The following is a 14,932-nucleotide window of genomic DNA, read 5'->3' as shown; positions in this document are numbered from 1 at the left end:
CTGCTCAGTCCCTGTGGTCTGCCTCTCATCCCTTCCCTCCTGGCCTCCTCTCCAGCTGCAGCCGCACTCCCTCCCTCCACCAAACTCATCCCTCTCTCCTGTCCACGGAACGGACAACCACAGGCCTCTGTCACAGGGCGCCTCCTCCCCCTCCGGGGCCTCGCCTTCAGGGCTCTGTTCCACCCCACCTGGGAGTAGCTCTCCGCCCCCCCCCTAGAATACTCTCCGCAGGACCGGGGAAACCCGTATCCGCTCCTCCGTTAGCACCAGACCCTTTCCTGACCATCCGTCACGAGGTCTCTCCCAAGAACCTGTCTTCTCCTTTGCCATGGGTCATTTGCACTAGCTTTGGAAGGAAACAGTCACATAAAGGATACCACTGTTTGAAAAGAAAGCTTGTGGCAGGGCTACGTACTTACCCAGCAAAGGCCTGGATTGCTAGCTTGGAAGCCTCCAAAGAACCTCCACTGACTATGCGGGCCTTGAATGGAGAAGAAGGAAAAGCTCGGTTACTCGGGCAGAGTCAGCAGGTCTTCTTGAGCAGAGAGGACAAAGTGCACCATACACAGAACACCTAGTATGGAAATGCTAAGCAGGGCCAGCTCCACGCCAAAGCTAAAGTCCTTCTTGTTCGAGAACACCACAACGGAGCAACGTTCAGCATTTAGAGAGAAACCCACACTGGCTGTGCCCAGAAACCCCCAAAGGTTTCCCTTTAAATCCTGGGGTGCAAGCAGCAGCACAGGCGATTGCCACAGGAGGGCAGCGGAACCAGGAACCAGGTTTGAGAGTAGCAGACCCCTGAGCTGGCACAACTTATGACGGGAGAGAACCACAACAGTGAGGGTTTACTCTGCATATTAATGGAGGGCATTTGGAACACACCAAGGAAGGACGACAGAAGCATGGAAAGCTGGGAAGACATGCGCATCAAACAACTCAAATGGAGGGACCAAAAAGGTCAACTTAGTCACAAAATACACGCCAACAAAAGACACGACCCTTCAAGAAAATATATGAGAGTCTGGAACCTTTTCATCCACAGAACTGCTGTCTGAAAGAGAATTGGAAGAGGGGGGGGAATAAAGGTTAGATCGAGGAGTCTGCAAGACACTGTGTACAGCTCAAAGAGAACAGCTACAGTCCTGCCCACGGACTGGCCACGAGGCCACTACTACAGGCCTGGCTTTACGACTCTCTGAGGAAGCATGAAGGAGGGCTCCCCTCCCCTCCCCTCCCCCAGCATCATGACTGGCCAGCGGAGCCCTGCCAATGCTTTGTACCCATTTCACCGCAGTTCCTCTTGAAGGAGAAGATCTGGCTCCTTGGATTTTCCGAAGGCCTAAAATCAGCATGCTGTTGAACTTTCAAAAGCAATTTTTGACCTACATCAATAAAACGTCACTGATATCCAAGGCAGCCCTCAGAACACCCTGAAACAAATCAGTTTTTCAAAGATGCTGTAAAATTCATACAACCCACACTGGGGTGTTTGTGCTCACTGATAAACCAGCCGATAATCCCGGCTTAACATCTTGTTCTCAGATTGGAAAGATCCCCATTCAGTAACATTACGATGCTTGCCTTTTACTGCTTCCTGGTTTGAGTAAGATACCAGCATCTCACAACGTGGCATCGAGAAAGCAGGTGGCAGGCTCGGATGAGAGGCCACACACACACACACCCCGTGGGCTGTTTTCACATTGTCTGCTGTCACTGCATGTGAGGAGCTGCCGTGCTGCCATGGCACAGGGCCATGGTCTGCACACCGATGCAACTGGATGCGGCTTCCGCATTCCTCAAAGGACTGGGCAGGCTGGGCTCACACAGAGAGTCACGGGGATGCGAAGGGCCCAAGGATGTGCTGCAGGCCCAAAGGGCCCCCGGGGGGGGCTCTGGAGTCAGCCCCCGGGCAAGAGCAGGGCCTGTGCTGCTCCCAGGACTCCCACGGCAACATCCGTGTCCTACAGGAGACCCTCAGAGCAGCTGCCTTTTGCCTGCAATCACGCAGCTAGACAAGGAAAGTCACAAGGAATCCCACACTAAACTGTACTTCAGGGTACTCAGAAAACGCACAAGAACAAGGTGAAGCATGAGCAGTTAGTTCTAGTGCTGCCTTACAGTTAACATTGGGATGTGGACTTTATATCAGCACGTGGGTCTGGATTCTTCTACCAGTTTTTCTGATCACTGTCACAGTCCCCGTCCAAGGATTGGCTGACGTGGCCTGCACAGTGCAGAAGAAGGCTGAAGCTAGGATGGTCCAACTCACCTTTGACATTATTAAAAATATGTATGCAGGTGTCAACTCAAAAACTGACATCATGGAAATGGTTCAAAATTTCATGAGTCGGATGGATCTTAGCAGAAGAAGAATATGTTTCTTTGTAAGGGTCATTTCTCATAGGTGAAATAGCCACTAAAACTGTCACCTTAATACACTTTGCTTCTTTTTTTTTAAATACTTCCACGCAATTATGGTCCACCAATCGAAACCAGCTCCAAGACAAAACATGCCTGAAGTGAAGGCAAAGGGAATATCTTCTGGCCACTCCCTCTCTTTGTCCCTGGAGCTGTTTCACAACATCCCACGAGGAGGTTCTAACTCCCCACATACAACCTTGATCTTGCTGCACAGTCAAGTGGCGCACAATCGGCAAAACACACGCGGGCTGTATTCAGACGTCACCTCCAATCACAGGTGCTTGCTGCTGGGCTACCCTATGGCCCTCTCCCCTCCCCTCCCCCTTCATGCATTAAACACTAACTTTGACTGCCCACGATGTGTGGATGCAAGCACACACACGCTAACCGCCCCCCTATTAACTGGTATCCCACGACAGAGTTTAGCCCCCCCTCCCCCCACACTCTAGCTCCAGTTAATACATAGAGGCCTGCATCCATTCACACATCAGTGGAGTTGGTGCAGGAGGGGAGAGGCAAGTCAGGTTTGTGCGCATTCTTCCTTAAGCAGGTTGTGTGCGGCATGTGAATGTCTCCATGCTGTTACTGGCGCTGACATCTGTGGAAAGGATATATGCTTATTCCACCACAAATACGCTTTGCTTGTTGGAAGTTTGCAGCCTGTGAAGCAGCATTAAGCAGCTCTTCTCAGTGAAGGGATGCAGACTTTTGAACACTTCTGTGCAGAGCTGCCACTGGACCAACAGAGCCAGTCTTAGCTGCACCTGGGATCGCAGTTCTGGACGCTTCAACACAGGTGGCAAGAAAGACTTTCCAGAGCTGACTCGAGGTCTTCTGGGAGAGCTGCTGCCACGAGCACAGAGCGTCAGTCAGACTAAGGCCAGGGATGCCTGGGCTCAAGCCTCCACGAGACACGAAGCTCACGGGGTGACTCTGACACAGCCTGAGCGACCACCATGGAATCCTGGCAAGGAAGAGGAGGAGGAGGAGGAGGAGGAGGAGGAGAGGAGGAGGAGGAGGCGGCGAGGAGAGCGTGTGTCACCCTGAGCTGCCTCAGGGACAAAAGGACTGTGAAGGGGCAACAAAGAAGCTGCAGGGTTAGAGTTAACATTTTGCCCTGGACTGGAAGGGTGCTGAGTACACTGCTCTGAGATACTGAGCATCACCGTCATCATCATCATGGTTCCACTGTTGAGATCACAAAGCCCTGCCTATTAGGCACCTGCCCTTTTGCACCTCCTAACGAGTCAGAAGACAAATGGATCCACCGGGGGGGGGGGACACCTGGAGGCTCTGGAGGGTTCTTGCGTGTCCTTCATGGCTGCTCCTCTGTCTACAGGGCCGTCCTCAGCTGTGGAGTCACCGGTTAAGAACACAGCGGGGCATCTTTCCGGCTACCACTAAAGAGCCCTCATTTAAAGAGAACTGAGACTAGTGGCTCTCTACAATTAGTATCTTCTCTCAGTATTTTGCTGCATGAGTTCACCTTCACACCAAGTGAATTATGCTATAGCAGGACACTGGGATGCAAAAGCAACTGGAGGCACCTTCTCCCTGGCACGCTTGGTAACCACCGTCTCCTCTCTCTGTGAAGTCCTGGATAAGCTCCATCACTGTCTTTGGAAGGCAGACCACCTCTTCAGGATGGGGGCTGCAGCAGCTGTATCCTTACTCACACGATTTTGACTTGGGATTGCAGACATATACCTGGCTGAGGAGGGACAGCAGGGGTTGGACCCTCCTCAGCTGGGTTCCAAAGCTCGTATTTAGGAGATAACTCCTCTACTGACTGACTGTACTCCAATACAGCTGCTTTACCAGTTTATTGTGATATTTGCTGTTGTGGCTATTCTTAATATCTGGTGTTTTCAGTTTTGGGGGTTTAATTTTTATGTTTCTTTTATGAATTTATATTTGTTTTATTATATTGTGAACAGCCTCTAACAAGAATGCAGAAAGGCAGTAAATATTTCGAATAAAATTAGTTAAATTTTAGATTAGGAAGCTTGTTACTTGGTGAGAAGATGAGGAGAAGCTTGTTACTTGGGGAGAAGATGAATTTCAGCTGAGTGGACTGAACGTGGGGACAGAGAGCCTGCTGGACTTTATCATGCCCCACCAGAGACTACCTATCTCATTGGGGGGGGGGACTGCTCAGCTCGGTCCAGGAAACGGCCAAAATTTCATTAAAAAGGGGGGGGGGAAGGCTGTCTGCCTTGAACAAGGAGCCCATGAAACCCCTTCAAGAGGCTTTTCTTGGACCTTCAAGGTCTATGTCAGGAAATATCCTCTCCTTGGGCAAAGAGCTCAGTCATATGGGGGCTGGACAACTCCAGGCTCTCTTGGATCCAGCTCCAGGCCTGGTTTTAGAGTTAGCTCTAAGTAAAGCTGTCCAGTTTCCAGTGACAAGAGATTTTTCCTTACCCAAGCCTCCTCTTGGTGATGCAATATACTCTCCTCCTCCTTTGAGAGCTTTTAATCCAGAGAAGAGTTTGGCAGACAATGTCAACTGCTGGCTTCTAAGGTTGCTTTTAGCGCCTAGTCTGGTTTTATTGCTGGTTAATGTATTCCAAATTTTATTGTCTCAAATAGTTTTATTATTCTGAACTGAGCAGTGAGGGAACATTTTAACCTTCCAGGACAGTCAGTTGGTGACCTAAAAGTAGAACAAAGTTTGAGTCCAGTGGCACCTTTAAGACCAGCAAAGTTTAATTCAAGGTATAAGCTTTTGTGTGCAAGCACACTTCTTCAGATACAGAGAACAGAATCTCTTCAACCATTACATATAGGGAGTGGGGTGGGGTTGGTTGTCAAGAAGGACCAAGGCTAGAGTCAAGATGCATAAGAACTGGGCGACTGTAGCTGAGATTGGATTAAGGCAAGATTAGCATACAAATACAAATGTTAACATGTAGATGTGAGAATGGCATTTGAGTCCAGTGGCACCTTCAAGACAATCGAAGGCCAATACTGGGTACAAGCGAGAACTCCTTATAACATATAGATGGGGGGTGGCTGTTAGTTGCCAAGAAGAGCTAAGAGCTACGACCCTTCTCCATATCACACCTTATATCCAATCACTGCTGCTATTGTCATTTGGAATCTGAAATCACTCCACTTTCCAATATGTAGGGACAGAAGGACTCACGTGGACTCACATTCTAGCAGTATCTAAAGAAGTGAGCGGTGACTCACGAAAGCTCCTCCCCCTGTCAAAAATGTCGTTAGTCTTTAAGGTGCTACTGGACTCTTGCTCTTTGCTACTGGATTGTGATTGTTTACTAGCAATATTTCAATTTACTGGTGTTGCTGCTGCTATGAACAAGACTGTTCCACTGCTGTTTTTATTTCTTCATTTATAAATTGGGATTATGTTACTTTCAAGTTAATGCTCAGGTTTAATGTCTTGTTAGAGGCATTTTAATTTGGACACTGTGGAGTGCCACGGGCATTTTTACGGAGAGGTGGCGTATAAATGTTTTAAAGAAGTGACTAATTGCAGCTACTCTGTGCACAACGTGTTGCCGACCAACCGCGGACTCTAAGGGCAGACTGGGGAGCTGCCGCAAGGCAGGACAGACAAGGGCGAGGGAGAGAGACCCTCCGCCTGCGGGACAGACGATGCCATGTCGGGCCCTTCCAGGCTACACACACACAACAACAACACTCTGCCTTTACCTCAATGCTGAGGCTCCCAGAAGGGCCAGCAGAGGAATAAAATTCCCCCTGCTCCGGCACCCCAGGGAGAATGAAAAAAGGATCTGCTGCTGCAAAGGAGAAAAGTGCGCTCTGTTGGAGAACCAGCGCAGCATCGTGCCTAAGAGTTCCAAAGGGGGGTACGGGAGAACGTGGCTCAAATTCTCAGCCAGCCACTCATCATTAGCCTAACTCAAAGGGGAGGGGGGACTACATGTACCCACTCCTGAGCTCTGTGGAGTACAGGTGGGATAGAATGCAAACAGACTTTATAGTTCAGACGAAGCATAAGCTTGGGCCTTGTGGTGCCTAGCTTCATGCCAGCTCCACCCCCAAATCTGGAAGGTCATCAGGGTTACGTGAATGCCGATACCTCAGACCCCAAAACATGCTGGTCTGTAGTATGTATGTGTGTGGATTTAAGGATGTTGTGTGTGGTCAGAATTTGAGTCAACCATCAGTCTTTGCACCCAAACACAGTAGAGCTACACAAGAAGAGCCATGAACACACACACACACACACACACACACAAAGCCACCACCTTTGGGCCTGAACCATGGTCAAATAAGCCTTTGCCCCTGGGTGTTGGTCGTCTGACCTCTGCCCGTGGGCTCTGAAGGGGAAGATGCAATGCAGCCTGAGAGAGCAAAAGAGAAAAGTGAATGACCTGGTCCCAGCAACTGTAGACCAGCACGGACACCAGGGTTCCCTCTAAGCTGAGTTAGTGTGAGCTAGTTCGTAGTCTTCTAGCCTCCGGCTCAGAGATTTGAGTCTTTGCTCAGGAAGGGTGGCTCCAGAGCAAACTAATCTCTGCAGCAGCCAAGTTGCTTGTTCACAACTTTAATGCCAGTAGCTCACAAAGTAGAATTTTTGCTCACAAGACTCCACAGCTGAGAGGGAGCATTGATGGACACCCTAGCTACAATTGTCTGCCAGGCAGAGAAAGTCCTGGCAGAGCTGCAGACCTGGCTGATGTTTCACACCTAGGAAAACAAGTAGGGGGGAAAGTCAGACAGACAATTATTTCCCTGCACGAGCCCATAAAGTCACATTTGTCACCAGAGCCTCTCTGTTCTCATTCTGACAGCAGCCCAGTCCTCAGGGCAGGCCAGAGACATAACAGTACAAGATCTCCCCACTGGACTGCTGCCCGCCGGTCTCCAGTGCCAAGAGACAGGCCGTTGCCCCTCTAGTCTGCATGGTGGTGATGGTACACGACTAATAGAGGACAAAGCCACCTGTGGAAATTACACTGCTGCATCACAATTAAACCCAGCCATGTAAATAAGCCCATTCAATTAGACCATCTTAATTAAAACAGAGAGGGTTGATGTGTGGGCCTGTGATTAAGTAAGGGCGGGGTGGGGGGTAGAGATGCATAATGTGAGACGGCATGATCTATGATCCTGCAACAGAACGGGCTGTTGTGAACACGGTGACATCACACCAGGCTCAGCAAAGAGCCTGCTGCAGTTAGGGACTGTTCTCCAGGCTGCTTACATAAGACAGCCATTAAGTTACAACTTACATGCTGCTTCAATCAAGCCTTAGAGCACCAACAGAGGAGCCTTGTGCATAATTGGGGCCATTCCTTCTGCAGCTCCTTACCACACCAGTGTGTTTGGACGGGAGGGTGTGGTGCGGATACTCATAATGGCAAATGAGCTGCAAACTCCTCCCTCCAGAGCCGGCCGGCCCCCTTCATCTGATACAGACCGCAGAACTCCAGCCAGGCAGCACACCACACTTATGGTCTCCACGTTCTCAGCACTCCAGAGCATTTCCTAGTAGCTGTTGTAAACACACACACGCACGCACACACACTAAAGCCCTGACCATCAAGGAATCTGTGTGGCAAATACGATGAGGGAACATTAACGAACTGTTTTCTAAAGTCTTTGTTCGGGAAGAAGCCAAGCCCAATAACTGACTTTTTCTTGGTAACAAAACCCCCTGGAGACAGGACGCCATGGAATAAATTTCCCAGCACAGCTGCTCCGCTTGTAATTGTGGGTGTTTGGTCATAGGCGGCGGGTAGCTTGATCCGAACAATTCCCTAATTAGTGCCTGATTGCTAGGAGGGAGAAATAAAGAGGTAACAAGGAAGGCCCAATAAAAACATCAAAATCAGCCACATCAGCACAAAGGAAGCCATGCAGGAATAATAGATTCTAAAATTATCACTCCAGTGCAGCGTATGGGAGCAGCTTTGCCTAAAGGACGTTCTGTTGCTTGGAGCAGCCAGGAGGATGTTGGGGAGAGATTGCGGAAGCTTCTGCATCAGGAGGCACGAGAGCCACTTGTCTGATCTGGAGAAGGTCACGGTGAAATTACCATCCACGAACAGCTTGTTGCTCACCAGCCACCGTGAAGATTAGCCCACTCACAAGAACCACGGGGGCCTCCCCGTCTCTCCCCCTTCTGCACGGCACGGGGGAGGATCACTGGGGCCCCTCCGAAAGCCCACGTGCGTGTGGCTGCTTCCACACGTGTCAGACCCGGGCCCCTGCAGACGTCAGCGGGCAAAGCAGAGGCGACTGTGAAAGGCGTGCAGGGATGTCTGGGCGGGGCTGTCTGGGCGTATGACTTGGTGCCCGTGCCTCCAAATTATTTAGGCATCACTAGTTTTTAAGTCAGTGTCTGATTTCAACCCCAACCAGTCCTGGAAGTTTCTGACTCGAGGCTCAGTGCAGGTGTGAAACCCATCACTGTGCTGCATGCCAAAGTAGCTTCTATGACTAATGCTCGTCTCAGTCAATCAATACATCAAGGAACTGACACCCTGTAGAGTTTAAAAAACAACTCAAACCCTTACCCAGAGGATCACCAGTGATCTGGAAATACCCTTCAGCCCCCTAAGTAGGGGGATCGGTCCCTCTGGGGTGTAATGGCCTGCTGCCCAATTTCCTCTCCAAACTACTCCTGAGAAAGGGGAAGGCCTGCCTGATCCCAAGAACTGCAGTGGAGCCTGGAAACTCTTCACAAGGCCTGGCTTCCCTCAGCACACCTGAACAGGCTGAATTGACTGACGGAGGACCAGCCTTCCACCCGCAGGCAGGCAGGGCCCTGCACGCGGCGGCGGCACTGCTGCAAGGGATGCCGCAGGTGGTCTGTTAGGCACAGCCTTCTCTCACACCATTCCCAGTGGGCCATCACGGAGACTGCCCTGGTCCGGGTGGTGGAACAGACGCCTGCTGGACCTACAGAGCCTGTCCTGCCCCCTCCTTCTCTTGGTTGCCCCTCCTGGAGGGGGCTATTCCACTTCCTCCCAGAGGGTGTCTGTCTGTTGTGGGGAGGGGAAGGGGAAGGAGTTTGCAAGCCGCTCTGAGACTCCTTCGGGTAGTGAAGGGCCATGGGGGAGAAACCCAACCTCCTCTCCTCCTCTTCCTTCCACTAGGGTAGCCCTGCCACCACTGTCCTTTTGGGGTCTCCCTGCCAGGAGGGACAGACTCCTGACTCCCCTTCTCAGTTCTAAGGCCTGGCCTCAAGGTCTCCTGCTCCCCAGCGCCTGGGTTACCACAGGGACCAAAGGCAGCTTTGGGTCTCCCCCTGGAGGGTTGGCTGTTTGCACCCTGACCTCCTCCATCCCCCTTGGGGCCCCCTTTTATACTGTAGCGCATCCAACAGCAGTTGGGGAGCTATGTGGTACAAAGAACCGCCACTAGCATCAAAGAGTAAAATATTTATTTTAAAAGAAAACGTTTACAGCCAGGCTTTAGCACCACACCCAAGTCAGCACACAGAAGAACAAAAGAAAGGTGGTTATAAACGCATCCTCTTCCCCTCTCCTCTAAACGTACCCTAACTGATGTAACCATAGGGTAGGCACCTAGTCTTAGAAAGTTACACATTCTCTAAAGCTCTTTCATTACCTTCTGGTTTCCTGCAGGCCTTCTTCATCAGACCGCATGGTCAAAAATGGCTGTCAGGCTGCAGACCAGAGCTCAGCAGTCTGTTCTCTCCCAAGGACCAGCACCAAGCGACCCTTCCTCCCTGGAGGAAGCACTCCACCCATTGCACATCCCTCTCTCCACCCCTTTTGACCTGGTCCGCCCAGGTCACAGGTGGACCCTGGGACACCCAGGTGCATCCTGGGGCATGCAGATGCATCCCGGGAGCCCTCCTGGAAGGCATTCTGGAAAATCTACAGGAGGGCCCCCCCCCCCCATTCTTCAGTGAACTCTCCCAGCCAGGTATTAGCATTTCTATAGCTGGAATTTAGCAGGTAATTGAGACAGGTTTCCTGTGATTAAAAACTGGGGGAGGGGGCAGTGTTACTCCACAATCTGGTACTGCATTCTGAAGCCCAAACAAAGCTTCATCTCCCTTTTGGGCTAGTGCCTGGTCTTGACCAGACAGCTTTATGCCAACACAAACTCACAAGCTACAATAGGGTGGTGGAGAATGAAGAGGCTTTTTCAAAGGTGCCCAGGAGGTGCAGGGGGTGGAGGAGAGAAGGGGAGCTGCATACAGGGAAAACTCCTCAGTAAGCTGATCCTGTGGACACCACACCTGAGAGCAGGACCGACTCGGGCCCTGGTACAGAACGGGGAGGGAAGGCTGGTGGCCAGGGAGTGGGCCCAGGGTCAAGGGCAGCCTCTCAGCAGCCCACCAGCAAAGAGCAACCAGAGAGGGAAAAGCGTCCTCCCTCATCCACCTGGCCAATACTAAGCAAGCCCACTGAGGACAGGAGCCCAGCCAACTGATCAAGTGGCACGACTAACCCTATGGCACAAAAATATGGAGGGGCTCTCAGAAGCACTAAGGGAGAGGGAATTCACAGTGCAAACATCTGGAAGCAGCAGTTCTCTGTCATTTGCAAGGGAAACCGGGTGTGCACACATGACGTTTAATGCATGACTATTAATAAACAAAATAAGATGAATTCAAAAAGTTGTTACTGAAATACACCACTCCGGATCTACGCTGCAGAAAGATTTGGTATAGTTGCTCTGTGCACCTAAATAATTTCTCATGAATTCAACTAACCCATTTGTACACTGAACTCCCAGCAGGATGGCTCTCAACATGGCTTTCATGTACCCTAACACAACAAACAATTTAAAACTAAACACCAATAACATCAACAAAATGTCACCATGCAAGCCAGAAATTAACATACTCATATAGAACTCAACCTAAAGTAGATCAGGATCAATAAAACATAAATAACAATAATTAAAAAAAAAATCCTGAGCAAGCACAACTGTTTAAGGGCAAAACAACCAGACAGATTAGGGCACCAAGGTGAAAGAGGAAGAAGAAAAGCACACTTCTCAACCAAATGCCTGGGGAAACAATTACGTTTTCTCTGGCATCTGGGGCTGAGCGAACCAACATGAGGAAGTCCTTGAAATATCCTGGTCCCAAGGCTGAGAGGTATGGCTTCACAGGTAAGGACCAGCACTCTGGATTGGATTGACCAGGCAATGGGAGTGGTGCGTTTCGTACAGCGGCTGACACCCACTCCTATGACCAGAGCACGCTCCTGAAGGAAGGGCAGCAATGGCTGAACAAACCAAAGGCCCCCATGCACCACCACCACCACGGAGGAGGAGGAGGGGATCTGCCCTTCCTCCTGTCAGCATGGACCCCAAAGGACCCCCAAGTGGGACCTAATCTGGAGGGGGGGGTTCATCACGTTTCTGGGTTTGTAAGGCCAATATAAAGGTTTATGTTTGCCAACGGTCTATTTCAGAATTCTGCAACCTACAGCTCCAGAGCCATAGGTGGCTCAACATGGAACCAAATATAACTCTTTAAAAAAGAGTGATACGTGGGCGGTTAAAATAGCCGGTAGGTGGATGGAACGGCAAGCAGAGATTTTTCAGAAATGTGAGGGCTTGCTTTGCAGCAAAGGTGATCAGTTGCCAGCCTGCAGAAGTGCCTGGACTTGGAGGCAAGCCTGTTTGGGGCCAGGTTGTACCTCACACCCCACCTCTATACATCTTGAGCAAACAACGTGTGTACGAAGGTGAGGGAAATTAGGTATTTGCACAGAATTTGCATCACAATCTATCGTGCAACACTTCTGAGATAAAAAACATCATCCCCTATCTGCTTCCCATCAAGATGCCACCCTGGCCAAACTTAGAGGTCAAGTGTTCTGTGCAAAGCTTCATTACTCACCTCTCCACACACTGACCTCACCTGCATCATGAGTATTCACTTTGCAGTATCTCAAGCACACACACACACACACACACACACATCCCCCCAAAGTGAGAGCAGCCAAGCAGGGCCCGAGTCAACTTACTTCTGCCCACACTGCCCATGGAGCCTTTGCTGCCACTCTAGTGCAGCATCACCCAGCGGCAGATAGGTTTGAGGGCAGGAGCTGGCCTGTGCAAGAAAGATGGGAACAGCTTTACCCTTCCTCCTAGACCACCTGTGAATTCTTCTCCTCCCTTCCAGCTACCACCACTCCAAAAAGAGAGAGCTGCATCCACCAGAGCTGGCTGGCTACACAGTCCTCCCAAACTGCAGTCTCCCTAACAAAATCCATACGCAGTGACAGGAGACAATTGATCGGACAGGCCCTTCTCCTCACACACCCAGTGGCTTGTCTCCTCCCAGGCTCTCTGGCATCAAATCTTTCTGTTGGACAAACCGTAGCCCACTGAGAAGTGCAGCACAAATCAATGTTCCCCTAAGAGCTCCTAGTTCAGAAACCAGGGAACCAGTCCAATCTTGCAGAGTCACTAATCCACCAAACAAGAAACCAACAACACACCCGAGTCAGAGGCAGCCGCCTTAGCCACACACTTCTGTGGTTCATCCTGCCATAGTCTCATGACTGTCTTGACTCTGAGGGAGCTGCCAGCGATGACCAGACACAAGGACCTACTGCCACTGCAGCTCCCCAGGGCAACCCGACACGCGCTGCCCGACAGAGAGCAAACCCTGGCTCAGGAGCCGCTGCCTGGCTTCTGGGCTGTGGGGGGGGGGGCCTCGATGGCATTCTGACTGGAGAAGTTCTGCTACCACTTCCCATTCCATTTGAAGTTAGAAAACAACCGTCAGGTTGAGCCAAGCATCCCATCTTTTGCACGATCTTCAGATCAGCTCTTTTGTGATCTGCAGTTACTTCACACTGCTCGATGGGTCCCGGTAACACCGGCGGGAAAAGCCTCGCCGGAAGTGCGGCTTCTTAGAGCCGCGCCAAAGGAAAGCGCAGCATCGGGATCAGACGCTTCCCCCGAGCTGCCACGCATACTCTTTCCGGTGCGATCACATGGCCAGGGGAAGCGAGGCAAAGACGGGCGAGCCAAGGCTGCTGGAGTATTCGTGCGCATGCGCAGTCCGGCAGTCCCTCGAATAACATGGACTGCCAGCGCGTCCGCAATCCCACGCCCGTCCTTGCTGCGGATCTTCCGGTAGGTACTACATTTTCTCTAGTACCTTTTTGATCCGCGTTTTTGGCCGGAAGGGACGGGTTGGGGGCGGGGGCGCGACACTTGCCAGATGTTGGCCTCTGATCGCGCCCTTTTGATGCACCCTCGACCCGTCCGTTTCATGGGGCAAATCCTCCCGTGTGACCAGGGCCTATTAGATGTGCTTGGTTCAATGGGCAAGGGGGAAGGGTGTGACAGAGCCACAAATGTGAGTTTGTGGGGCTTCCGTGACCCTTGGACAGCACAGCGTCCGTTCAGCTCCAGCTAAAGTTTCCACAGTGAGGCTCTCTCAAGTCCAAGTGATAACTCAGGAAGAGGTGGGACACTATTTCACTGCATCTAAATACTGACTGCTCTTTCACTTCCAAAATGCACTGATTAAGAAAAAGGGGGGAATCTGCTTTTCACCTAAGCAGTGAAACAGAAACGTCTGCTCCTTTCCACACCTGAAAGAACCCTGTGGTTTCTAAAGATGCCCTCGATGGTGACACTCATGCCCTGCTACATTCTCAGCTCTGGGAAATACACGAGGACACATTTTCATCAAGAAGCCATGGATCTTCAAGGTGCACTAGCCAGTTCTGAAATGTCAATTTAAGGCTGAAAAGCATAAGTGATTATAAGTATACAAGTTGACTTCTGAAGAGCAACAGAGAAAAATTGCTTGATCGCAAGGGCCTGTGTCCAGGGAAATCTGAACAGGTTCTTCTGCTTTGCTGTGCCTTCCTGCAAATCCTTACATGGCGCGCTTACACGCACTTAAATGGTTTACAAGCCTGTCCGCAAATCAGGTAAGCCAAAGTGCTTGGATCTAAGCCCGTTCAGGTTCTGAAAGTGTGCTCCACCGAAACCAGACCTATTCCCAGGAAAACCTATTAGAGAGCAGTTGCTTGAATCAAATGGTGGCTAAGTGGGCCTGGGGCTGAGTTCCCACAGAGCTGAACCCTCGCCAAGGCAACGAGGGTTTCAGTCCCAAATGTGGAAAGCTGAGGCAGACAAGGCAGTAACAGGAAGATACTGGAAATTTTGTACAGAAATGATGGGCAGAGATTAATTTCTCCCCCCCAAAAATCATCTTTATGAGCATGAGAGAAACAGGCAGTGGAATCCTAGTGTTAGAGATGCTATGAATATTTGCGGTCTGCACATTCCAAAGGGAAGGCCACCTCTACCTTTCTGGGAAAGGTATCCCAGGTGCATGCCCAGTTTGAAATCATCATCATCAAGGTTCCCAACAGGAACAAGAGCAGTAACAGGATGTGCAAACTCAGGCGCAACCTTGAGAATCTGCACAGGAAAGTCCCACACACTGAACCGCCCCAACTCAACATGTTTTACACTTTCCTAGCTGCCACTGTTAAGGCTCTCTCTTGATACTGAAGAAAGCAACATGAGGGACCCAGAAAAAGAGAGACTA

At 50.6% G+C, this 14,932-nt stretch overlaps 1 protein-coding gene across 1 annotated transcript in view; it reads right to left on the bottom strand.

Moving 5' to 3' along the window:
* Positions 1-14,932, bottom strand: part of UNC13C (unc-13 homolog C (C. elegans)) — a 107,293-nt gene that overhangs the window by 86,929 nt on the left and 5,432 nt on the right. The window contains exons 2-3 of the mRNA XM_015419745.1: positions 1,032-1,054; positions 420-481 (exon numbers count right to left, since the gene is read on the bottom strand). Of these exons, the coding sequence (XP_015275231.1) occupies positions 420-481; positions 1,032-1,054 (85 nt within the window). The remainder of the gene's footprint in view (positions 1-419; positions 482-1,031; positions 1,055-14,932) is intronic.

This window comes from Gekko japonicus, unplaced genomic scaffold (genome assembly GCF_001447785.1).
Source record: "Gekko japonicus isolate JY-2015 unplaced genomic scaffold, Gekko_japonicus_V1.1 scaffold1945, whole genome shotgun sequence".
Classification (NCBI taxonomy): domain Eukaryota; kingdom Metazoa; phylum Chordata; class Lepidosauria; order Squamata; family Gekkonidae; genus Gekko; species Gekko japonicus.
The sequence above is the reverse complement of the archived record's forward strand: the minus strand, read 5'-3'. Positions and strand labels throughout refer to the sequence as shown.